The following is a 26103-nucleotide window of genomic DNA, read 5'->3' on the forward strand; positions in this document are numbered from 1 at the left end:
GTCATATCATTATATCGTGTTTAATAATGAGGTGTTTTTCTGTATCAGGTGACTTGGTGTTTATAAACAGTGTGTTTTACCTGTCAGTTATATTAATGACCTGTGTGTGTGTGTGTGTGTGTGTGTGTGTGTGTGTGTGTGTGTGTGTGTGTGTGTGTGTGTGTGTGTGTTTGTTTGTTTGTTTGTCCACTGGTCCTGACCCGCTGGGCTGGGTGACAGTCTGAAGGAAGCAGAACCCAAACAGAAGTCACCCTGACAGGATAGGTTCTGAAACACAGGGTTCACAGGCAGCAGAGATCCTCTGGAACACACCTGGAACACACCTGAACCACAACTGGAACACATCTGGAACACACCTGCAAGACACATGGAACAGCACTTGTGAAGAACCTCACAAAAGAGAACCGGAACTGGGACAACAGCTGGGAAGAGATGACTCTGACATGATTCTGATGGTTTATATACACAATCCAAACACACAACAACACACTGTGTGTATATATATGTACATATGTAGAGGTGTAAAGGTGCTTATGTATATATATGTACAGGTGTCAAAATGTTTATATGTATATATGTACAGGTGTAAAGGTGCTTATGTGTGTACATGTACAGTGTAAAATATGTTTATATGTATATATGTATAGGTGTAAAGATGTTTATATGTATATATATGTACAGGTGTAAAGATGTGTGTATATATATATATATATATATATGTACAGGTGTAAAGATATATATATATATATATATATATATATATATATATATATATATATATATATATATATATATATATATATATATATATATATATATATATATATATGTACAGGTGTAAATATGTTTATATGTATGTATGTACAGGTGTAAACGTCAGGACAACATTTTCTGGAGAGTTTAAAGCTTTATTTACTTTGTTTTCAGTGCAGGTCACAACTATCATTCATCATCCTGAAACATTTAAAACTGACCACTCAGCAGGCTGATGACTTATCCACCAATTGACCAATCATATGAAGAGATGGTTTCTTAGCAACAACAGCAAGCATCACGCTGACAAACTTTACCTGAAATGAATTCTGTAAAGAAACAACACAAGTGACGTTTAAGCCCAACAAAGATTAGTGCAGACTGATGCTTTAAAACGACTGATGGACCAGACTTCCTTCAAAAATACACCAAACTGTAAAGAAAGAAATGTCAGAGAAGTTCATGTGTGAGGAGAGCCACAGATCAAATCATTTTTCACTAATTATCCACTTTTTGTAATCCGAAGTGATATTGTGCCATCATGACCTTCAGTCGAGCACCTTCACATCTATTTAATCTTCACAGTTTACATCAATTACCGATCATTTATCTTCACTGTTGGTCAGCTGGTTCACTTTCAGTTTGTCTGAAACGCCTCTGATTGGCTGTTAACTGGTTCATTCTAAGCTCCCATTGATTGGCTTCCCATCACACCTGACTCAGCTTCACCTATTGCAGCTTCAGCTGTGAAGAAAACACGTGCAGCTGAGATGAAGCGTGGGATCAGGCTGGTCGCTGTTCAGGGTTTATATTGAGATCACAACCTCGTTTAACTAAACGAGAATGTTGCTTGAGTTTCTTAAATCCACAATTGTGTTGAACCTTTCTTTGTTCAGAAGCTGCCCTCTTATTGACTGCCTGCTCTGTCAGTCACACCTGAAGGTCTTCTGTTTTTTATACATCCCACCACAAAACAGCAGTTTCAAATTTGATCACTTGACGTTATCATTGGAGTTGTGATTTTTCTGGCAGCTGCTGAACATGTTAAAAAACGTTATGTTGATCAGACTGACTCATGATCAGTGACCTGAGTGGGAGCAACCGTGAACACCAGATAACAGCTTGATAAGTGTAAGTGAGAACCTGGACAAGTGAAATCAGGTTCATCTGTAGTTGGAGCTGTTGATGGAGCGCTGAGTCGCAGCGACAGAATTGTTTCAGAGTTAAGCCAGAAGTATAATCAACCAACAGTTCAGCTCAGGACCTGCAGCTGCTGCTGATCAACATATATCTGCTGAGTCTTTACAGAAGCTGCAGCTCTCAGAGGTCAGTCTGCTGCTCCGACAGGAAACACTCCACAAATGAGTTCAAACTGCAGAGAAAGAATAGGGGCCATGTGTTTGTGCATCGTCATCACACAATAGACTCCCTCAGGTTCTTATCTTGCATGAAGTTAGGGGTGTTGCGGGGAGGAGCAGCGTGGAGGACAAACTCATTCTGAAGCTCCACCCGGACGGGAGGATCCTCACATGAAACCCTGGAAACCGTCTGCTCCCCGTCTCCATACAGCCGAGTCATTTGTTTACACAGAAGTCCTTCTGTCTCTGGGGGCATCTCCTCACCTCGCCGTCCCTCCGTTTTCTCTCGGTATTTGTAGGACGCCAGTTTGACCGTCCGCTGCAGGAGGTGTCTCCTGTACACTCTCTGGATCACCGTCGCTGCCACCTCCTCCTGCTTCCTCCGCAAGGTGCTACTGATTGGTTCATACGACACCTGTAGGAAACAACAATTATCTGTCACTCAAAACAGTTTGATAAACGATGAGCAATAATTCTCTTTCATAATTTGCATCGCAAAAAAAGAATAAGTGCCACCTTTACAATGAAAACAATCTCCATCCAAACATAAATAAAGTCAAATGTCAACAAACAATCTCTAATCAAATATATATACAGTCAAATCTCAACAAACAATCTCTAACCAAACATAAATAAAGTCAAATGTCAACAAACAATCTCTAATCAAACATAAATAACGTCAAACGTCAACAAAATAATATCACAAAATTTCCCCACTGTGGAATTAATAAAGTCTAAGTCAAACAATCTCCATTCTAAACTTAATGTTAAAATAATTAGCAAAACTTCTCAATAAAAAATAAAAGAGTAAAACCTTGGAAGGGTTGTTGGCCATGAACTTCTCCTCCATGCTGGCTTTTAGAGCATCCATGGCTCCCGAATCACCTAACACCTGAACACATTATAGAATAGAATAAAACACAATATAATATAATATAATATGATATAATATAATATAATATAATATAATACAATGTAATATAATATACTATAATATAATATAACATAATATAATATAACACAATACAATATAATATAACACAATATAGTATAATGTAACATAGTACAATATAACAATATAACATAACATAATCTAATATAACATAATATAATATAATATAATATAATATAATATAATATAATATAATATAATATAATATAATATAATATAATATAATATAATATAATATAATATAATATAATATATATTGGGGTGTGGTTTGGCTCAGCTGCAGGGGGGACAGAGTGACGATGCTGGGAAGAGGCTTAATTAGCCCAGCTGAGCCCGATTGCTGATTGTCTCTCTTTCCCCATAAAAACGAGCAGTGATACACCGGAGGAGACATGTGTGGAGACGCAGACAGACGGAGAGACGGATGTGGCGTGTGCGCTCGGAGGCGCGGCAGGAGAGCTGATAAAGCTGATTGAACTAGACTGCTGCTCGAGGGTGATTTGTGCCAATGGAAACCCACCGCGGTAACGGACTCCCGTTACAGTAATATAATATAATATAATATAATATAATATAATATAATATAATATAATTGTGGGCGGCACGGTGGTGCAGTGGTTAGCACCGTCACCTCACAGCAAAAAAGGTTCCGGGTTCGAATCCGGTCCTGGGCCTTTCTGTGCGGAGTTTGCATGTTCTCCCTGTGCTTGCGTGGGTTCTCTCCGGGTTCTCCGGCTTCCTCCCATCATCCAAAAACATGCACCTCAGGTCAGGTTACCTGGCGCCGCGCTAGTGGCAGCCTGCTGCAGCATCTCCCCCCTGAGAGCCCCCCTGCTGTAGTAAAGAAATTTCCCCTCGGAGATTAATAAAGTGTATAAAATCCTAAAAAAAAAATCCTAAAAAAAATAATATAATATAATATAATATAATATGTGAGCAGCTTAAGTTACCTGTGCAGTGAGTGCCAGCAGGATGTCCAGACAGTGGATCTTGTCTCCAGGAACCAGAGGCAGGTCCATGTGGATCAGTTTGATGGTGTTGGGTTTGGGAATCCTCAGAGGATCCTGCAAAGTGTCACAAAAGTGTGACAGCTCACTGTGGAAGACATCAGAGTCCGTTAGAGTCCCATTAGAGTTGTGATCAACAGATGAGAGTTCGAAGCAGCTGCCAGAGGGCACCACGGGTCCACTCACCTGTACTGAATGAACTGAGAGGCGGCGGGGTCGAACTTCTCCCAGGTCTCGTAAAACATCTCGAAGTCGTCCTCACACAGCGGGTCGGCGCTCTCCTCCGTGGCCACGTTAAAATTCTCCAGGATGATGGCGATGTACATGTTGACCACCACCAGGAAGCACATGATGATGTAGGTGGTGAAGAAGACGATGCCCACCGCCGGGCTGCCGCAGTTCCCTCTCACTGCCGACCCCGGGTTCTCTATGTCGGGGTCACAGTCAGGAGGCGTGTTCATGATGGGACTCAGCAGGCCGTCCCATCCTGCCGACGTGGTGATCATGAACAGACAGATCATGCTGTTCCCAAAGCTCTCGAAGTTAAACATGTCGTCGATCATCGCCTCCTTCTTCACATATGCAAAGTTAGACATGCCAAAGATGGAGAAGATGAACATGATGAGGAAGAGCAGGAGGCCGATGTTGAAGAGGGCAGGAAGTGACATCATCAACGCGAACAGAAGTGTGCGGATCCCCTTGGCTCCTCGAATCAGACGAAGGATTCGGCCGATACGAGCCAATCGGATCACACGGAAGAGTGTTGGCGAGACGAAGTACTTCTCTATGATGTCAGCGAGGAGGAGGCCTGATGTGAGGGAAGGAGAGGAAGATTAAGATTTAACGAAACATCTCCTTATCCTTCTTCTTCTTTTGTTAAATACAGTATATATATATGTGTGTGTGTATATATTTGTTGGTGTCGTTGTGTGTGTGTGTGTGTGTGTGTGTGTGTGTGAGGTTTCAGATGGACTCACCTACGATGGACAGAATGACCACCACAAAGTCAAAGATGTTCCAGCCGACGGCGAAGTAGTGCTGCCGGAGAGCGATGATCTTCAGACTGCACTCATTGGTGAAGACGATGATGAAGACGAGGTTGACCCAGTACAGGATGATTTCTTTGTCCTCGCTCTGCTCGTCCGTCTCCACCATCATTGTCACCATGTTCAGGCAGATCAACACCATGATGAAGATGTCAAAGAACTGTTTGGTCACCAGGTCAAAGACCAGACCCTGGAACCGGTTCTGGAAAAAACAGGAGACATTTTAAAAAGGATCTACGCAGAACCATTCAAAGCTACATTTCCTGGTTCAGTGAGGTCCGACAGGAAGTCCTGGAGCTGACCTCGGGTCGGGGGATGGGTTTCTGAGGTTTCTTGGAGCCCAGCTTCTTCATGGCGTTGTAATATTTCTTCTGCTCCTCCGTCATGAAGATGTCTGTCCCTCCCAAGTAAAGACAAAAGACACACGGTTAACTGAGGGACATGTAGGACAAGCGGCACCGTAACTGGGTCAAAACACAGGCTGTGATGTCAGAGGGCGGAAACATATCTTAGCTTTCTGCTGGTTGAAGTTGTCGATGATGACTCCGATGAAGAGGTTGAGGGTGAAGAAGGAGCCAAAGATGATGAAGCAGACGAAGTACAGGTACATATACAGGTTGTCTTCATATACCGGCTGTGACTCCACCTACACTCACAACAGGGTAACCATGGTAACTGGGCTCAAGTCCACTTCAACTTAGTCTGATCTTTTACTGTGAGGATGACACCAAAGTCATCATCCCCACCAGAACCAGAACCCGTACAGTGCCAGTCCCAGAACCAGAAGCAGTTCTAAAAGAAATACTTGCACCAGTTCTATATTAAATACCAGAACAAGTTCTATAATAAATACTAGAACCAACACCAGTTCTATAATAAATACCAGAACTAACACCAGTTCTATAATAAATATCAGAACCAAAACCAGTTCTATAATAAATACCAGAACCAGTTCTATAATAAATATGAAAACCAACACCAGTTCTATAATAAATATCAGAACCAGTTCTAGTATAAATTCCAGAAGCAGAACCAGTTTGAGTATTACTACCAGGGTCAGGACTGGTTTCAGGTCCAGTTTGAGGTACTGACCTGTGTGGAGTCCACCGCTGCATACATGATGTCCATCCAGCCTTTAAACGTGGCCTGAAACAGTTTAAGGAAGAAAATAACATGTGACATCGTCTGTATACAGGAAGACACACACACACACACACACACACACACACACACACACACACACACACACACACACACACACACACACACACACACACACACACACACACACACACACACACACATATATATATGTACATATGTGTGTTGATAACAGTTTTTGATTCGCTGTGTATTTAGAATGTGTAATGCATCAGTGTGAATCCCTTCCTGTATCTCAGTGAAGTCATAGGTGTTCACACTGACCACTTGCAGCAGCGACAGGTAGCCCAACCCCACGTTGTCGTAGTTGACCTTGACGTTCTTCCAGCGGACCTCGGTGAAGTTCTCCTGAATCAGAGCGAGACACTCGGTCTTGTTGTGGACGTCGTCAGCGTGAAACATCTCTTTGGACGTCTCATTGAAACAATAATAAAACTTCCCTGCAAACAGGTTGACACCCATGATGCTGAAGATGAGCCAGAAGATCAGACACACCAGCAGCACGTTGAAGATGGATGGGATCGCTCCAACCAGAGCGTTCACCACCACCTGCAGACAGACAGGTGCAGAGAGAGACAGGTAAAACACTACCTGGACCTCTGTGAACAGGGTATCCTTTGGGGTCAAACCCGATTCTGATTTGGACATTTTGAGACTATTTGGACCCACTGGGACAAACAGACAGGTATCCAGGTCACTTCCGGATGGATCTGTCTGTCTGCCAGTGTTGAGTGCCTGTCTCACCCTCATGCCCTCAAAGCGAGAGAGGGCCCTCAGGGGTCTCAGAGCTCTCAGAGTCCTCAGAGACTTGATGGCTCCCAGTTCAGAGTATCCCAGAATGTTTGCAGTCAGCGACACCAGAGAGACCTGGAAAACACAACACACCTGGTGAGGCCGTAGTCCTGCAGATGAGCTCCCTGCAAGCGCAACGGTGCCCCCTGCTGAGTGGAAATATGTTTGAAACAAGCTGCTGTGTAACATTCAGGTTTCTGAGAGGTGCTGCTGTCTTGTAAAGACTAAAAATATCTGCTGTTTTTATTGAGTTATTTGTGTGAACATGTATTAAAAATCAACCAGATATCTGCTTCAAATTGAAGAATTTAACAAAAAACTAGCCGATGTTGGTCGAGACGTTCTCAGCTGGCTGCTGCCGGGTGGTCACGGCACAGTTCATCCAATCCTGAACTCTCAGGTTCAGGATTAGATGAGTCAGACTTGACAAACACTGACAGTTTATATTTCTGTAATTCAACATAACTTTACCTTTTGATTTCTTTGGTTTTTAAACAGCACATAAAGACACTGTAAAACTGCACCAGTCAAAATGTGACATTAAACGAGTTTAATTGTCTGTAAAACAACGAAATGTAAACAAAGTCAAAAATATTCCCTCAGATAAAGAGGCGTCTGATGGTTACGAGTTTTTAATCAGTTGTAGATCAGAAAACAGAAAATAAAACATCCTGTAAATAATCGAGCTCTTACATCGACGATGAGGAAGTCGAGCCAGCACCAGGCGTTGGTGAAGTATGTCTTGAATCCGTAGGCGACCCACTTGAGAAGCATCTCCACCACGAAGACGTAGGTGAACACCTGGTCCGCGTACTCCAGAACTGTCTTTATGACCCGGCGCTGCTCCATGTAGATGTCCTCAAAGGCCTGTTCACACATGGACAGTAATGCTTACCTGAACAAGTGGTCACTCACTCTGCATGTACACAGAAACGTCCTGTTTGAGACCAGAACACGCTATGAAGTTCTGGTTCAGGCGTGGAACTGGTTCCAATAAACCAAAAGTTTTGGGAGGCGGTGGCTCAGTCACTAGAGTGGGTTGCACACTAATCAGAAGGTTGGTGGTTTGATCCCCAGCTCCTCCTGTCCACATGCCCAAGTGTCCTTGAACAAGACACTGAACCCTAAATTGCTCCCGATGGTGAACCGTCGGTGTGTTGTAAGTTGCTTTGGATGAAAACGTCAGCTAAATGAAATGTAATCAAATGTCTGTAATTTTTTTTTAATGTCGTTATCTGTCGATGAACACAAACATCCTGTTGTTGTTTGTAGTGTCACAATGTAAAACTCTGACTTCTGTTGTTTTTGTTGTTACTGTCTGTGTTGTTGATTGTTTTGTTGTTACTGTTTTTGTTGTTGATTATTTTGTTGTTCCAGTTTGTCTTGTGTTTTATTTTTGTTAAAATTTGTGTTGTTGATTGTTTGTGTTGTATTTCTTATTGTTTTATGATGTCATAGGTTATGTACTGATAATTTTATCTGGACAGGGGATTTGTTTCCATGACAACAGAGGGGGTGGGACTCTGTTCTCGTCATCATCCTGTTGTCTGACTTTATTTTTAAGACAAATGTGAACTCACCTGTGTAACGTGCAGCAGCCATGTTTGTAGTCCACTGTTAGCCATGTCAGTCAGGTTAGTACTCACACTGCACACATTTCTGAGAACCAATCAGTTGTGACCTGCACAGTCACATGATCACATCAAACCAACCAGCAGTCAGATGTTTGCAGTAAATAAAACACAAAACATAAAGACACGCTTGAGAGCAAAAATAAAGAAACAGTAACACACAGATGAACACGATAATTTTTCAATCAGCGATCAATAACTCGGATTGATTGATTACCAGAGCGCCGCTACTCATTAGGATCATGAAGATGATGAACGTCTCAAAGTAGTTGTGCTCCACGATGCAGAAACAGGTTCTCCTGAGGTTAGACCACACCTCCCCTTTACCCTGGGACGTGTCTATGTCCAGGAACGGCCAGCGACTGTAACACTCTGCAACACACACACACACACACACACACACACACACACACACACACACACACACACACACACACACACACACACACACACACACACACACACACACACACACACACACACACACACACACACACACACAATCAGATAATCAGATAATGATGTCACAAACAGGACCGAAGAATTTATTACTTATCCACTAAGGGCCTGATTTACTAAGATCTCAAATAAAGTGCTAAATTGCGTGTTCCTTCCAAAAGTTTGCAAAATTTTTTGCACCCGTTTTGCGGGTGATTTACTGAGTAATTGCATCATTGAAATCAGGTGCAAATCTGTATTTAAATGAGGGTTTGTGTGTTAAAGTGATTCCAGCCATTAAAAACAGGACGACCGCAAAAGGTAAAAGGAAATCTGATCCCTTTGAAATTAAGAAATATAACAAGAACAAACGCTTTGTAGGAGATTATTAGCAAGAAAGTCAATACTGTGGGAAAAACAAAAAGGCGAAAAAAATGTTTTATAATAAAACGTCGGCAAATAAAAGAAGAGGACGTGGATGAGATCCTCCAACAAACAGCGATCAGTAGGTCCAGATCTTTCTGTGATGAGCAGGTGACTTTTCATTCAGTTCCTCACGAGCTCTTATGAACCTGATTAAGCTATCTGCGAATTCTGCGGGACACATTCAGGATGTGACAGCTCATCTGAATAACAGGACTGGTGGGAGATCCAAGCAGAGATACACTGGAAACACCCAGAGGCAGCAAAATTTAACGGGTGTAAAACCTCGTTCTCTACGTATTCTCTGGTTTCCTGCATCTCACAATAAGAGCAGCCGTCTCTTTTGATGTTAATACCTTCAGTAGTACTCAAATACACAACAATCACTTCTGCTGTTTCTACTTCCAGGTTTAGTAAATATTGTTGCGTTGTTCTATTTGCATTTCCCTCCCAGTATTTTGCACCTTCAAACAGAAATGCCCAATATTACATATGCATGCTGGCAAACATGGAAAATGGACGTGTGTTAAATTGCACATTTGAAAGACGTAATCCTCGCTGCACATAGTTAGTAAATCTGCTTGGGCATTTTTTTGCGGGTGGTGTGAAGTTTGCACCTGATTTTACACATGCAAACCTTCAGTAAATCAGACCCTAAGTGTGTAAGTATGTAACACAACATGTGACACAACATGTAACACAACACATTACACAACATCTAACACTGTAATACTGTGACTCTTCAGTGTGCGTGTGTGTATGTATATGTATGAGTGTGTGTGTGTGTGTGTGTGTGTGTGTGTGTGTGTGTGTGTGTGTGTGTGTGTGTGTGTGTGTGTGTGTGTGTGTGTGTGTGTGTGTGTGTGTGTGTGTGTGTGTGTGTATGTGTGTGTATGTGTATGTGTGTGTCCTTACTTTCATTGAAGCAGTCTTCAGGTGTGTTCGTATCCTCATCATCCTCGTGTTCATCCTCCTGGACTTCAGGTAGTTTCTGGACGGTGCTGCAGATCGACGACTCGTCAGCCTGAACAAAGCATTGATGAAGTAACCCTAATAATCAATAACTGTCACATGCTGATGGGAATGATTGACAGCTGAGTATTTCAGAGTTTCATTTGATCAATAAGTTCAGAGAGTTCTTGAATGCAGCACAGTGATACAGCAGAGGATCAATAACCTTCATCAGGAAGTTTGTCTTGTTTGTCTTGTTTGTTACGACAAAATCATGATGTAACCATGGAAACCTGACAGTCGGTGCTTCCTGCTGAACATCACGATGCTGTGCTCAGCTCACACGCAGGGCATGCTGGGAACTCTTTGATCCACTCTGTTAGAGTAGAATAGAAAAAGATTTACTTGTGAGTGCTTCTCTTCATCCTCTTCATCATCATCTTCATCATCTTCATCATCTTCATCATCTTCATCATCAGGCGTCTCAAAGTCAGACTCGGCCTCGGCGATGGGGACCCGCAGTGAGGCGATGTTGTGGTAGTTGCTGGTCAGGTTGCCATGGTTACCACAGGGGGCTGCGACATGTGACACCGGGGTGTCTGATGTCACAAATGTCAAAGCTAAAACTTCCTTCGTCATCCTTTCGTCTTCCTCACAGTTGACCGCTGAAATGAATGATGAAACAACAGTTAACAACACAAACTACAAACAACACAAACAACAAACAACAACAAACCCAAAACTATCTGTTTCACTTATTGATGAATAATAAACAAATCAATAAAATCCCACCGGTGTGGTCCGGGTTGACGGGGGTCTTCTTTTCCAGCAGAGTCCAGATGTGTTCCAGGATCCAGATCTTGCTCCAGGCCGCAGCCCTGTTGATCCGGTTTATGGCAATCTGCAAATTGTTTTCTGCTTCATCTTCTGGAGCCGCCAGATTATCACCGCTGAAGGAGCTCAAGAGCAAGGCCAGGAACAGGTTCAGCACCTGAAACCAGACCAGGAACAGGTTCAGCACCTGATACCAGACTAGGAACAGGTTCAGGACCTGAAACCAGACCAAGAACAGGTTCAGGACCTGAAACCAGACCAGGAACAGGTTCAGGACCTGAAACCAGACCAAGAACACGTTCAGGACCTTAAAACCAGACGAGGAACAGGTTCAGGACCTGAAACCAGACCAGGAACCGGTTCAGAACCTGAAACCAGACAAGGAACAGGTTCAGGACCTGAAACCAGACCAGGAAAACGTTCAGGACCTTAAAAACAGACCGGGATCAGGTTCAGGACCTGAAACCAGACCAGGAACAGGTTCAGGAACAGATTCAGGACCTGAAACCAAACCAGGTCCAGGTATAGATATTCTGAGTGACTCCAAACCTCAGGGTCAAGGAGGACTGTACAAGACCTCAACAAGGTGGATCAATAAGTCCAGAGAGTTCCTGAACGCAGCCCAGCCATGCAGCACAGAATCAAGAACCTCCATCAGGAAGTTTTCAGACACACGTTCCTGTGACCAACAGTACCACAACATTTGTGATGTCACAACAGAACCTGGAGCAGTTTTGGGTCGACAGAAAACTTTGAAATGTTCCTTTGGGTTCAGTTTTCAACATGTCGCTCACAGCGCGATGTTGGAAAACCCTGTTGCCATGGTTTTTCAGCTGGACTTGTTTGAGGGTCTTAACATAAAAAGTTGGTTCTCCGTCCATCTGTTAGAAGGAAGAACATGTGGAACGTCTCAGACAAGTACGTCAAGTTACGTTCAGAGAACCGAGACCTTCCTGCCTGGCACCGTTGGGTTGCATTCAACAGGAACTCTCTGAACGTTCGGACCGCCTCGTGTCCTTCAGGTGATTCATAAACGTCCCGCTCTGACACATTGGACTGGACTCGGGGCTGAACTTCCTGCAGAGACTCACCACCAAGTTCCCGATAACCAGGACCATCATGTAGACGACCAGACACATGCTCTGACCCGAGACCTCCATGCAGTCCCACATGGTCTCGATCCACTCGCCGCACAGGACCCTGAAGATGATGAGGAAGGCGTGGAAGAAGTCATACATGTGCCAGCGAGGAAGCTCGCAGTCCTCCGCGATGCGACATACGCAGTCTTTGTAGTTCTTCCCAAACAGCTGCATGCCGACGACCGCGAAGATGAACACGATGATCGCAAGAACCAGAGTGAGGTTCCCCAGAGCGCCCACCGAGTTCCCGATGATCTTCATCAGCATGCTGAGAGTCGGCCACGACTTGGCCAGCTTAAAGACACGCATCTGGACAGGGACACACAGAGGACACACAGGGGACACACAGGGGACCGAGAGGGGACAGACAGGTGAGGGACAGACATGGAGGGACAGGTAAACAACACTGTGATTGTTGATAGCAGTGTTTGGTAATAAGTGATGAAGATGAAGAAGATGATAAAGATGGGCCACCGACCAATCGGAACGAGCGCAGCACAGACAGACCCTGAACGTTAGCCAATCCCAGCTCCACCAGACTCATGGTGACGATGATGCTGTCAAAGATGTTCCAGCCGACCTGCAACCATAACAACAGGTCAATGTTACCATGGCAACAGATGTCCGTCATCAATCTGCTGTAAACTGACGAGCGGGAAGTCTGACCTGGAAGTAGTAGTACGGGTCCATTGCCAGAAGTTTGAGCACCATCTCTGCTGTGAAGATCCCTGTGAAGACCTGAGGGGTCAAAGGTCAGAGGTAATTTCTGACAAATCCAAATATCAATAAATAACATTTACTTGCAGACACAGAGACAGTCAGACACAGACAGACACAGACAGACACAGACAGACAGACACAGACAGGCAGACACAGAAACAGAAACAGAAACAGACAGACAGACACACAAAAGAGTCAACTCTTCTGTGACTCGTCGTCATCACTGACCAGATTTCCAACACTCAGCAGCTCCTCGAACTCCTCCGTCATCGGGTAGTGCTCCATGGCCATGAAGACGGTGTTGAGGACAATGCAGATGGTGATGCCAAGGTCAACGAATGGGTCTGTGACAATGGTGTAGAGCCACTGTTTGAGCCACAGCCAACATCCACAACAGTTCCACTTCAGAAAGACGTCAGCAAAGGCGTACCAACATGGAGGACACGGCCGCTGTTCGTCCTCGAAGTCTGAAACACAGCTGGTTACTGAGATGTGATGGAGGGCTGCAGAGTCCAGCAGCAACACCTGAAGGTAACCCCAACCCTTAACAATAGGTATCCCTAACCCTTAACAATATGTATCCCTAACCCTTAACAATAGGTAACCCTGTAGACCACAGATTGTTACAATACAGATTATTGTGTGTGTGTGTGTGTGTGTGTGTGTGTGTACCGTCCATGGCAGTGTGTTCTTCCTCGTTGTCTGCCGACTGTGTGAAGTCTTGTTTCTCTGAGCGCGCCGCCCTACAGGCCGCCTGCTGTAAGGCAACAAACATACGTTGAGCTGTGTTTAAATGATTCGGAGAAGTTTTCACATGTCATGTCGGACCTCCTCCTCCCTCCTCTTCACCGCCTCCAGGATCTGAGCGTACTCCTCCTCCTTCTGCTTGGCCTCAGCGATGGTGGCCTCATTCTGCACAGCGTACGCCATGGCAACCACCGCCAGGATGAGGTTAATGAGGTAGAATGAGCCGAGGAAGATGACGAGCACGAAAAAGATCATGTAGGTTTTCCCTGCTGCACGCAGCGTCTGCAGAGACAGGTGAGAGACACACGGGTGACAGGCAGACAGGTGAGAGACAGACAGGTGAGAGGCAGACAGGTGAGATAGACAGGTGAGAAGCAGACAGGTGAGACAGACAGGAGAGAGTCCTGACACCGGTTCTGGTACAGAGACCGGTCCTGATACCGGTCCTGGTACTAGGTCAGGTCGAATCGGTGACTGACCAACTGGAACAGGTTCTCCCAGAAGTCCTGCGTCATGAGTCTGAACAGGGCCAGGAAGGCCCAACCGAAGGAGTCGTAGCTGGTGTAGCCGTAGTTTGGGTTTCTCCCCGCCTTCAGGCAGATGTAACCATCCGGACAGACCCTGAACACATTACCATCGTCACCATCATCTTAATCTTCATCATCATCATCATCATCATCATCATCATCATCATCATCATCATCATCATCATCATCACCATCCTCATCATTATTATTATCATCTTCATCACCATTATTATTATTATTACTATTCACTAGCTAGGACCCCGCCTCGGCCGAGGGCGAACCTTCATTGATTGGGGGAGATTAAGCCAGGGTGAGAGTTTCGCAGTTTGGGGAAGGCTTAGTCGAGGATCCACTGCGGCTCCCAGGCCTTGCAGATCCCCGAGATCTCCATGTGGGATGGAAGGATAAAGGCTATGAAACATGATAACCATAAGTGAAACGGTTTAACAAGAGGGAGGGTGGGATGCGGAAAACGTGAACAGGCCGAGGTTTAGAGTGGGTGGATATTTATAGGAGTGTGGCCGGAAGTGGGGGAGTGGTTGAGGCGTGGTCCTGCTCCTGAAATTCAGCTAAAACTTTATCTCCAATTATTATTATTAGTGAATGTACCCGGTGTCAGAACTGTTTCCACATAGCAGAGCATCAAGATGACCAGGAAGGTAGTAATAGTTCTCTATAGGTAGACAGACAGACAGAGTAGAAGTCAGTATTTCAAGGAGACGATGAAGATGAATCAATGAGCTCATCTTACCTGGGTTGTTGATGTACTCATAGAAATCAAAGTCACTGCTTTTTGTGTTGTTGCTATAAGTATCGTTGCCATGGAAACCTGTTTGTAGGACATCTGATGTGTGGTTGCTAAGAAACGGTGGCGGTGTCAGGACACATTTTTGCCTCAGGTTTCCCATGAAAAGCTGCAGACCAATCAGAGCGAAGACGCTGAGGCAGAACACGGTCAGGATCATGACATCAGCCAGCTTCTTCACCGATTGGATGAGAGCTCCGACAATCGTCTTTAAACCTGCATAGGGGGCGGGCCTTAACTACTGACCAGCCAATCAGGAGTTTAACCACCAATTCAACAACATAAATGGACAAATGCACACACATGCTCTGACCTGGGATCACTGTGATGGTCTTCAGTGCTCTCAGAACTCGGAACGTTCTCAGAGCAGAAACGTTTCCCAAATCTACAAATTCTGTGACATACCTGAAACACAAAAAATCACCTTCATCATAATCAACATTATCTTCATCACCATGGGACACTGCATGAAATGTAAAAACTGTTGGAGCTGTCAGTGTATTTAAAATATTAAAATCATAAAATATAAATGTATTCATTCAAATCATTCATTTATTAATTTAAGATGATAAAATAAGTGATGTGTTCCATCCAATCAGAAAAAAGTCCATTTAATTCTAATTAATAAAGTGAGTATGATGACTAATTATTCATCTGGTGTGTCCTGCAGTCATGGACACGGATCAGTCAGGTGGTTCTCAGGTGTGTTATTGATCATTACGCCATGCTGATGACCATGAAGTCCAGCCAGTTCCAGGGATCTTTAAGGAAGGTGAAACCTCCCATACAGAAGCCTCTGGACAGAACTTTGACAGTCGCCTCAAACGTGTAGATGCCGGTGAACACGTACCTGTTGAACGACAGGAAAATAACAACAAACACAACAAACCTCTGATAGCGGTTCCTAGTTTCTGCTTCCACAATAACTCACTCAGAGCAGCTGTTAATCATGATGTCACACCTCTTTTTATAGCATCACATCAATAATTCAAATGAACACTGGAACACATTGGCATGATGAGAACTACCTGAAAGAAAAAATTATTACGTGTACTTGTTTTTCCAGTCATGAACATGGAGCAGTACTGAAACTACCCAGCAGGGGGCAGTACCAGAGTTTAGGCTTCACTTATACAAAGCTGTCATTTTGTCCATCTTTGCAACACAGAACTCTTTCACACCTTCTTCAAAGGGTTTCACCTGGAGTGACCTTTCACCTGCATGAGGTCATCAGTCAAAGTTTTGTTTACAACACAAATCTGAAATATGCGTCTCAGCTTTGTGTGTGTGATTGTGTGTGTGACTGTCTGTATGAGTGTGTGTGTGTGTGTGTGTGTGTGTGTGTGTGTGTGTGTGTGTGTGTGTGTGTGTGTGTGTGTGTGTGTGTGTGTGTGTGTGTGTGTGTGTGTGTGTGTGTGTGTGTGTGTGTGTGTCTCTGTACTCACTCTACAGTCTTGCTCCATGCTGGAGGATCACTCATTGTCATGAACACACAGTTGGCCAGAATCGTCATCATGATGAACAAACTGAATAAAGTTTTGGTTTTAAGGAACAAAAAATTTGGTGATCACTTATCAATAACCTGCAGATTAAAGGTCACTGAGTTTCTGCTGGTTTCATTGACCAATCAGAGTAATACTGTCACAGGGAAAAGGAGCTCCTGATTGGTGGAAGCTGTGGAGCCTGAACATGTTTTGTCTTTGTCTGGTTTCTTTTTACACAATATTTTTATTGAAGCCACTTCAACTGAAGTTATTAAGAACCAGAGGCAGGTCCAGGTTCACTGTGACATCATCATAAACACATTACACATGTAAACTGTGACATCGTAGTAAACACATTAACATGTAAACTGTGACATCATAGTAAACACATGAAGGATATGAGTGAATGAGGATCTTGATGGCGACGGTCCTCCAACGGCTGAATGGAGTCAGCAGGTAACAGGAAGGTTCAGCATTAAACCTGTAGATGATGTTTCCTCTACTGAGAACGATGAAGGTCTGCAGACAGACAGATCAGAGAGACAGACAGACAGGTCAGAGGGACAGACAGGTTAGAGGGATAGACAGGTCAGAGAGACAGACAGGTCAAAGAGACAGACAGACAGGTCAGAGACAGACAGATCAGAGAGACAGACGGACAGGTCAGAGAGACAGACGGACAGGTCAGAGAGACAGACAGACAGGTCAGAGACAGACAAACAGGTTAGAAACAGACAGGTCAGAGACAGACCTTCTGTGATTGGTAGAAGGGATCCAGCTCCTCCAATGGGGTGTTGAGAAGCTCAGGGGGTGGATCTCCATAGATGAAGGGGAGGGGCTTCCCGGCTTCCAGGTCACTTGCTGGTTTAGGAAGATTTTCCTCAGCTATCTGCCGATCAGAGACAGTCAGTCAGCACTGAGGTATTGAGGTCAGATGATTGATGAGTATTAACACAGCTGATCACTTTAATACCTCGATGTTCTTCTCCTTCCTCCTTTGTTGCTCCTTCTCTTCGGCCTCGTGTCGTCGTTGGGCTTCCTCCAGCGACGCCGGCGTGAAGCGTCTGAAAACCTCCATACCAACAGGGGGCAGTAGAGGCGCCATCTTGGCATCATGCAATGTCACTCAAGCTCCTGTGTTGCTTAGCAACCGCCTTCTGCAGGGAGTGTGAGGGGGAACCAGGTAACTTTTTTATGCAGCAAATTACAAACGAACACGATGACTTCAGTTCATTTCTGAGTTTTGATGAAAGCTTCATAGAGAAACTCAATTATGTTGTTACATCATGTGATCAACAAACAAACAAACAAACAAACAAACTACAACATTGAAACTAATTAAAACAAACACACACCACACAGGAACACACACCCTCGTGTGTCTGCTGTCTCAGAGTTGCCGGGGTTGACCCCTCCCTTGCGTTGCCATGGCAGCAGCAGCTGTTGCAAGTCATCAGTTTGACCCTCTGGTGTAAAATTACAGTGAGTACGATGACCCAGCTCATTCCAACACACACACACACAGTGACACACACACACACACACACACACACACACACACACACACACACACACACACACACACACACACACACACACACACACACACACACACACACACAAACACACTTCATTCCTCCGTGTGTTCCGACATGATTTTCTTTCAGCCCCTCCTCACCTCCCTCTGATCAGCCGCTAACCTCCTCCTCCTCCTCCTTCTCCTCTCCCTTTCCCTTTCCCTTTCCCTCCTCCTACTCTTCCTCCTTCTGTTAAATAATGTAAACTTCATCATGTCGATATGTAAACGCTTTATTTAGAAAAAACACAGGAAGTTGAGAGCTCGTTCACCTGAAACAGAGCTGACTGATGCTGATGATGAAAAGGAAGATCTGATCGGCTGATCAGGTGTTTGTGACTGTCAGTGAGTCAGTGAAAGGTCAAAGGTCAGCATGATCAACCAGATCAAGCCAATCTCACTTTATTGATCACTATTAAACTGGGAGTGAACGAGTGAAACTTTAACGAGTGTCTGACTCACAGATCATCTGTCAGAGACTCTGCTGGTTCCCACCAATATTAGAATACACACGGCTAAATACAGAAACACACACTCACTCAGTCACTCACTCAGTCACTCACTCACTCACTCACTCACTCACTCACTCACTCACTCACTCACACACACACACACACACACACACACACACTCAGAGACACACACACACACTCAGAGAGACAAACTTATGTTGTCAAACTAACTGCTGTCATATGATGATGATGATGGTAATGATGATGATGATGATGGTGGTGATGATGGTGATGGTGATGATGTGTTTTATATGTTTTAATTCTCTGATGTGTTCAGTGAATTTATGCTGAGATTTTAAAATAAAAAATTTGTTTGTTTGTTTGCTTGCTTGCTTTGTGTTGGTGAACTAAATGTTTTTCACCACAGGAAACACACTGATCCTCTCCTTCACACACCAGCGGCCTCTGAACTCACTCCTCCTGGTTATCCACTAACTCTGTCCAAGTCGTCCTCTGCTGTCTGTCCTCATCAGAGGGACGTCTCTCTTTATCCAGTTAAAACCTGACGATCTGTCCCTCCTCCACACACACTCTTCGTCATCTTATTGAATGATGCAAGACTGCAGAGCAATACACAAGCAGCAGCATGGCAGGTGTTTGTTACCATGACAACCGGCCACTGGCCTGGCCTATACTACTAAATCACTTCTTGAACTTTTCTAATAATAAATCTGACATGAAGATTGTTAAATGAGTCCATCTAACTTCTAAATATTAAAGTTTTAAAAAACTCGTCATAACATGACGACTCAGCAGTCGTGTGGAGAAGAATAGAAGTGTTAAAGAGCTGCTGTAACTCTGACAAACGTACGTGAACATGAGTGGCAGCAGTTCAACATGTGTCTTTCATCCATTACATATGTAAATATCAATATACATAAACACACACAGTGTGTTCCAACACAAAATACACAATTATATACAACATATGAGAGCACATGACCGAGAAAACATGACATGTAAACATGTGAGTAAAGTCTTACTGTTCAGCTGCTGCTGGTTCTTCAGCGCTTTCAACTGACCGTGTGTGTGTGAGTGTGTGTGTCTATCTCTAACATGTCATTCAGCCACTTGTGCTGCTGATAACCGGCGCCACACACAGACACGAACTGCATTAACGTTGTTCATGTTATTGTCATCTTTCACCAGAAGAGGGCATCAAATTTACAGTCCAATCTAGTTTTTACCCTTTTTGCTTCCTTATTCACTAAATGATACATGATGAAGGATGATCAATACCAGATATTATATATACTTGTATCTAGTATTTATATATATATATATATATGTGTATACACACCTTTAATTTTGATGGTACAATCATTAATTGTTGTTTTGTGTAAGTCGATACACTAAAAAAGACATAAACAGAGCACAAAGATAATAAAGTTTAATTAATGAACAGGGTCCCACATATAAAGATCAATAACCACCCCCCTGCTTCCACTCTTTGTCCTAAGACACTTTAAACCTGCGCAGCAAATTTCTGGAGTGAAATATCCTGGAGTTAACCAAAGAGTTTGATTTTGGGAGTTTATTTTCTAAGTTAGACTACAAGATGTGTTCAGGGAGACTCTTTGGTGAGGTAATATTTTGGGGTTCATTCGCTGAGTGTTTAGGTGCATGCTTCAACACTACTCCCGGTGTTAACTTTGCAGCTTTGTTGCTGTATTAGCATTTCCTAGGATGCTTTAGTTATTTCTACGTAACTTGTGAGAATAAAGCAACCAAATTAAATCTACGTGATGGGCTGAAATTGTATTTAGTTTTGTGAAAACATGATGTTTATTAATATTTCAATGAAGACATAATAATAAATAAAATGGGTCTATCATTCAAAACCATAACTGTACAAGGTAGGAATGTAACATATATAACAGTGATTGTTATATGTCAATTAAATACAGTGACTATCACAGTCACATTATTTCATTGATGAGTTTGCAACTTGTCATACAAAGGTTTCATATAGCATTAATTGTTGCACGACTGGTGATGAATATGTTGTTATATTATTGTCAGTCTTACCTAAAGCCTTTAAAATGTGATGACATTTTACCTCCATGAATATCAAACAATACACACTATTAAATGTTGACTGTTAACACTGTGAAAGAGTTAACATTCAAACAACTCAAGGTTAAAGTAAAATTCACTCTTCATGTGAGTCAAGTTTCAACTCCCAAAGAGCTCAGGTTCAACTCCAAGAAAACAGTTACTTTCACTCCCTTTGAGAGTGTAGTCGATGGTCTCACATGTACAAGCAAAAAGAGTTGATTTGAACTCAGAGAGAGTTAATTCCAAAGATGTGAATTTGCTGTGTGTCATCTGTCCTGGATTTAGAGACAGAAAACTGATCAACACAATTCAATTTAACTGTGAATGTTATGAAGCCTCCAGTTCAGATTCTGTCCGTCACCATCTTCCAATTTCGGAACGGTTTGGAGCAGGAAGTGACCATATTTGGACAAGCTGGGGGAGGAGCCAGCGCTGGATCTGACTGATTGGAAACCTGACAATACGACGTCCCGCCCACCGATAGCTGTAACCTGACTGCACCACAGGCCTGTCAATCAAACAGACACGCCCCCAAAAACAGGTCCTTTTGAATCTTCTTTTCTAATGAATGAGGGATTATTTTCAGATGGACCTCCAGAAAACTAATAAGAAGGAGTGACTTTAGCTAACAACACCGAGATAACTGATGGACACATTTGATTCACTTTGGATTTGATGAGAGAAGTTGAATGGGAGTCTATGGAGCCGGAGGCTTTTTGGAGCCGACCTCTAGTGGCACTCGGTGGTATTGCAGCTTAAGACACTTTTGCTGCAGAGAGGGTTAATAACTCTGAGTTGATGAAGCTGCCTCTCTGTCCTGTCACTCTACACACACACACACACACACACACACACACACACACACACACACACACACACACACACACACACACACACACACACACACACACACACACACACACACACAGCTGTTATCAGTGTTGTTGTTCCAGTAGAGTCTGATGTTGTGTCACACTGATACAGAAAAGTGTTTCTGCTTTTAAAGCAGCCACACACACCTTGCAAGTGTGTGTGTGTGTGTGTGTGTGTGTGTGTGTGTGTGTGTGTGTGTGTGTGTGTGTGTGTGTGTGTGTGTGTGTGTGTGTGTGTGTGTGTGTGTGTGTGTGTGTAACTGTAGACTGTAGAATGTTGAATGCCATCAGAAGCGTTCGGTATTTCCTGTCTCTCTGTCAGCTCTCCAGATTGAAGTCAAACGATGTTTGAGCAGGAAATGAATGACAGAGTACAGCTGGCAGAGTCCTCCCACAAACAGTGTGCGCTGCTCACCATTCATGTCAGGTAAATCCTGACCACAAACAGTTCAATGTCTATAAAATATGTTCAATAATTGATTGAAATAATATCATATAATAGAAACATAATTTCATTAAAACCTGGAAAAACAAGTTGAACCTGTTTTCAGTTAAAATCACTATTTATTTCATAAAACTAGTTTTACCTTATGACAGGTGACCTGACAGCCCAGTGGTTAGAGCAGCAAGGCCTCAGTTTTATTCCCAGCTGGGAATGGTTGGTGTTATGCATGCGCCCACCAGAGCTCGCTGTATGTTGTTTGGAAGAGGACAGTCTTTATTTTGGAGAGCATTGAGGTGGATGAAGCTCTCGTAGCAAGACGGAGAGGAAAACGTAGCCGTGGCGTTTTGAGTGCTAGTTAAGCTAGTTGTTCTGGTTCTTGAGAATCCTGATGTCGGTCAGATAACATCCTTCAAACAGTGACATCACAGAGTTAAACATTTAAAGGAGTTGGAAACAGCTGCGTCAACGCCAACAAGCTGTTCAGCGTGAAACATCAAACCGACCGGGTCACTTTTTAAACTAAATTTACTTTGAAACAGAAAACAACAATGTAGAAACAGCTGAATGAAAAGATGTAGTCATTTTGAATGATGCTCTTCTGACCAAAAACATGTTTAATGTTTACATATTGATTATTGTTTAAATATTGTTTAATATTTACATATTAATTTGTTAAATGTATGTCTGGGAACTTTGTTTTGTTTTAGAGTTCGTTTGAAAACATTTTTCTATTGATGGTTTCTTTGTTAGGTTTTGTTGTGCACAAATATTAGAAACACATGAACATGTATGTGCATGTATGTGTGTGTGTGTGTGTGTGTGTGTGTGTGTTTGATAAATGTATCCTCCCTGGAGAGTTGTTGAACTTGTTGTTGGTGTTAAATTTTGCTGTGTGTCTGATTGAGTCGCAGAAACTGACAGCTGAGTTCAGTTTCTTTTTGAAATCTCTGTGTACAAAAACGAGCTGCAGTATACACACACACACACACACACACACACACACACACACACACACACACACACACACACACACACACACACACACACACACACACACACGGATGTTCCGGTGTATGTGTGTGTGGATTTTGTTAGGATCACATTGCGATTCAGATGCCAAGAAATTTGTAAATGTAAAAGCTCCAAATACTGAGTGTGTGTGTGTGTGTGTGTGTGTGTGTGTGTGTGTGTGTGTGTGTGTGTGTGTGTGTGTGTGTGTGTGTGTGTGTGTGTGTGTGTGTGTGTGTTTGACTGTACAGTGTAATTCTGTCTTATTTCTCTTTAATAATAATAATCTCAAGAGTAAATGAAACATGATGAAACAGTAGCTGTGATGTTGAGTCATTAAACTTTAATCTACATATTGTTTTAATTATATTTTTATATAAATCTTTTCGCAGACATATTTGTTTTACAAACACTGAATGTGTTTGACTTATATATGTATATATCTTTATATCTATCTGTCTGTCTGTCTGTCTGTCTGTCTGTCTGTCTGTCTGTCTGTCTATCTATCTATCTATCTATCTATCTATCTATCTATCTATCTATCTATCTATCTATCTATCTATCTATCTATCTATCTATCTATCTATCTATCTATCTATCTATCTATCTATCTATATATATATATATATCGTATACTGTGTACTACTGTATAAGTAGAAGTCACTGATACATCAGAAAACCTCCAGAAACTCTGTCTACACTGTTTATACATGAGGTCTGTTTGTTTACACTGTTTATATAAGAGGTCTGTTTGTTTACACTGTTTATACATGATGTGTGCTTCAACACTCCTACAGCAGAGATAACTTTAGCAACCAGATATATGTGATAATCCAACAATATTAAAGCCTTCCTGCGTCAGGAGGCCCTCCTCTTATTATAGCATACATACTCTTCTGAACTAAAGCTATTAGTGCTAATCTGACTAGCAAAATGCTATTTCCTTTGGCAGACTGTTAACCTTTCAGTGTGACCCTGCTCATTTAGCGGTTAACCTGGCCACAGCCACACTGAGCTAATTTAGACTGCAGCAGTTGTTGGTGGTGGCAGCAGCAGTTGTTAATATCTGATCCCTGATCAGCTTGTTGAACAGTCAGCTGGCCTATAAATACTGTGTCCTGCTGGCTTATCTTAAACTCTAACCTCAGTCAGCGCTGGGTTTTATAAAACCAAACCTGAGGCTCCACATGAAGCTAATGAGCTCCTCTTGAAAACTATTAAAAGTCATTCACATTTAGCTTTGGATAATGTAGCACAGTAATGCTAACCTCAATAATCAGCCTGGAGCTCAGAGACAGAGAGAGACAGACAGACAGACAGACAGACAGACAGACAGACAGACACACACACACATACGGTTCTCTGGTTGTTACCAGCTGCTCGATGACATGTGAGATATAGATGAATTGTGAGATATATCTGTAGATTACATATGAAGACACAGTAAGTAGATGAGGTCTCCGAGATTTGGGAAAGTCTCTTTCTTTTGTTCACTGTTTAAATCATCCTCCATTTTGAAACTTCACTTCACCATCAGTTGCTTGAAGCATCAGTCCAGTTGTCATGGTTACCACCTTGCGCTGTGATGTAAACTGTGATCAAACTGTTGACCTAAACTCTGAAAAGTTTCTCAGATTTATGGAGTCCAGATATGAAACATATTTCAGACTGTGACCTTCAGTTTAAACACAAACATTTATAACAACGGAGTAAACAAAGAACAGCTGACTTCTATCAAAACATCCTGTCATTTATATATAAACCTATTTATAAACCCTTTGAAATTCTGTTGTGACGTTAAAATCAGATTCACATGTTTGACGAACCTTTGACTTCACAATAAAAAGTGTCAAGTTTAAATCAGTTATTTTTATGATGCTGCCGTCAAACAGAAGTATCATCCCATCCTCATCCTCCTCTGACAATTATGACCTTTGACCTTTAACGCCAGCTAGCACTCTGGCATATCTCTTAACCTGCCACCGCTGTGACGGTGTAACTGGTTTAACTGGCCGAAAGTTTGAGTCCAGATAAACAGTTTTAATGATGTCATGACAGAGTATCACTTTAACAGCAGGTGTACCACACACACACACACACACACACACACACACATGGTGCGTTCAGGTACGACACAGTAAAGTCTAAAGGTGATATGAAAACAGACTCCTCAGCTGTTTGTTTTGATTTGTTTGTTCACAGTAAATCTCAGCATGTGATAATTAGCATGAAAGTTCACTGAGGATTTAATGCTCAATCTGAACACCATGTTTGAGGATATCAATCAGACATGTGCATGTAAACAGCGTGTTGTAAAGCAGCTTCATGAACAGATTAAAAACAGGTGCAGACGAACAGAGAGAGTCTCAAATACTGAAACCATGTGAAGGCTCACTCCTACCTGCTTCTGTTGTTTATTCCAAAATAATCCCAGTAAACATCAGAGTCTCAGCAGCATGTCTGTCCATCTGTCTGTCTGACTACCTGTCTGTCTGTCTGTCTGTCTGTCTCTGAGCCTGTCTGTCTGTCTGTCTCTCACTCTGTCCATCTGTCTGCTGTCTTCTGGCCTCGCCTCCCTTTGCCTCTGACTGAAACCTGAGAGGTCAGGTAGTGTGTCATCTCTCTCACACACACACACACACACACACACACACACACACACACACACACACACACACACACACACACACACACACACAAACCACATGCTAATCAGTTCCCATCATTACTTTTTTATTTAATTTATTTATAGAAATTCTTCTTGTAAACATTTTAAATCCAAACTGTAATAAAAAGTTAATTGATTAATTAAAACTTTAATCAATTTTAATCCAACACATTTCTGTCCACAGAAGTGTCCTCAG

The 26103-nt window shown here is 42.8% G+C and overlaps 1 protein-coding gene across 4 annotated transcripts; it reads right to left on the minus strand.

The window, feature by feature from the left end:
- Positions 1-887: 887 nt before the first annotated feature.
- scn4ab (sodium channel, voltage-gated, type IV, alpha, b) lies at positions 888-25809 on the minus strand. 4 transcript variants are annotated; one of them, XM_069716221.1, is made up of 31 exons: positions 25641-25809; positions 17742-17925; positions 17520-17657; positions 17169-17287; positions 16730-16819; positions 16006-16134; positions 15598-15689; positions 15231-15500; positions 15089-15152; positions 14432-14573; positions 14034-14234; positions 13878-13962; positions 13434-13672; positions 13152-13223; positions 12964-13065; positions 12438-12794; positions 11305-11503; positions 10918-11177; positions 10477-10585; positions 8918-9072; positions 7763-7936; positions 7022-7144; positions 6542-6826; positions 6209-6262; positions 5625-5762; positions 5419-5523; positions 5048-5318; positions 4257-4878; positions 4014-4158; positions 2926-3003; positions 888-2526 (listed from the first exon to the last, which is right to left on the minus strand). In XM_069716221.1, the coding sequence occupies exons 2-31, from the start codon at positions 17871-17873 to the stop codon at positions 2167-2169; spliced, it is 5310 nt and encodes a 1769-aa protein (XP_069572322.1). In that variant the 5' UTR covers positions 17874-17925; positions 25641-25809; the 3' UTR covers positions 888-2166. The 4 variants fall into 4 exon arrangements, with proteins under 4 accessions (XP_069572322.1, XP_069572320.1, XP_069572321.1 ...); XM_069716219.1 differs by having other exon boundaries at positions 15089-15500; positions 17742-17922; XM_069716220.1 differs by having other exon boundaries at positions 14055-14234; positions 15089-15500.
- Between the last annotated feature and the right edge of the window lie 294 nt (positions 25810-26103).

Source organism: Brachyistius frenatus, unplaced genomic scaffold (genome assembly GCF_029030835.1).
Source record: "Brachyistius frenatus isolate BFR_SWC_R1_liver_20210118 unplaced genomic scaffold, ASM2903083v1 Contig_154, whole genome shotgun sequence".
Classification (NCBI taxonomy): domain Eukaryota; kingdom Metazoa; phylum Chordata; class Actinopteri; family Embiotocidae; genus Brachyistius; species Brachyistius frenatus.

Excerpts from the sequence above, each read along its gene's own strand:
- scn4ab (XM_069716219.1), bottom strand. The coding sequence starts at position 17,873 with ATGGCGCCTCTACTGCCCCCTGTTGGTATGGAGGTTTTCAGACGCTTC. Across the intron at positions 17,658-17,741 it reads GGAAGGAGAAGAACATCGAG|ATAGCTGAGGAAAATCTTCC; the intron begins GTATTAAAGTGA and ends TCTGATCGGCAG. Across the intron at positions 10,586-10,917 it reads ATGAAGAGAAGCACTCACAA|GCTGACGAGTCGTCGATCTG; the intron begins GTAAATCTTTTT and ends TGCTTTGTTCAG.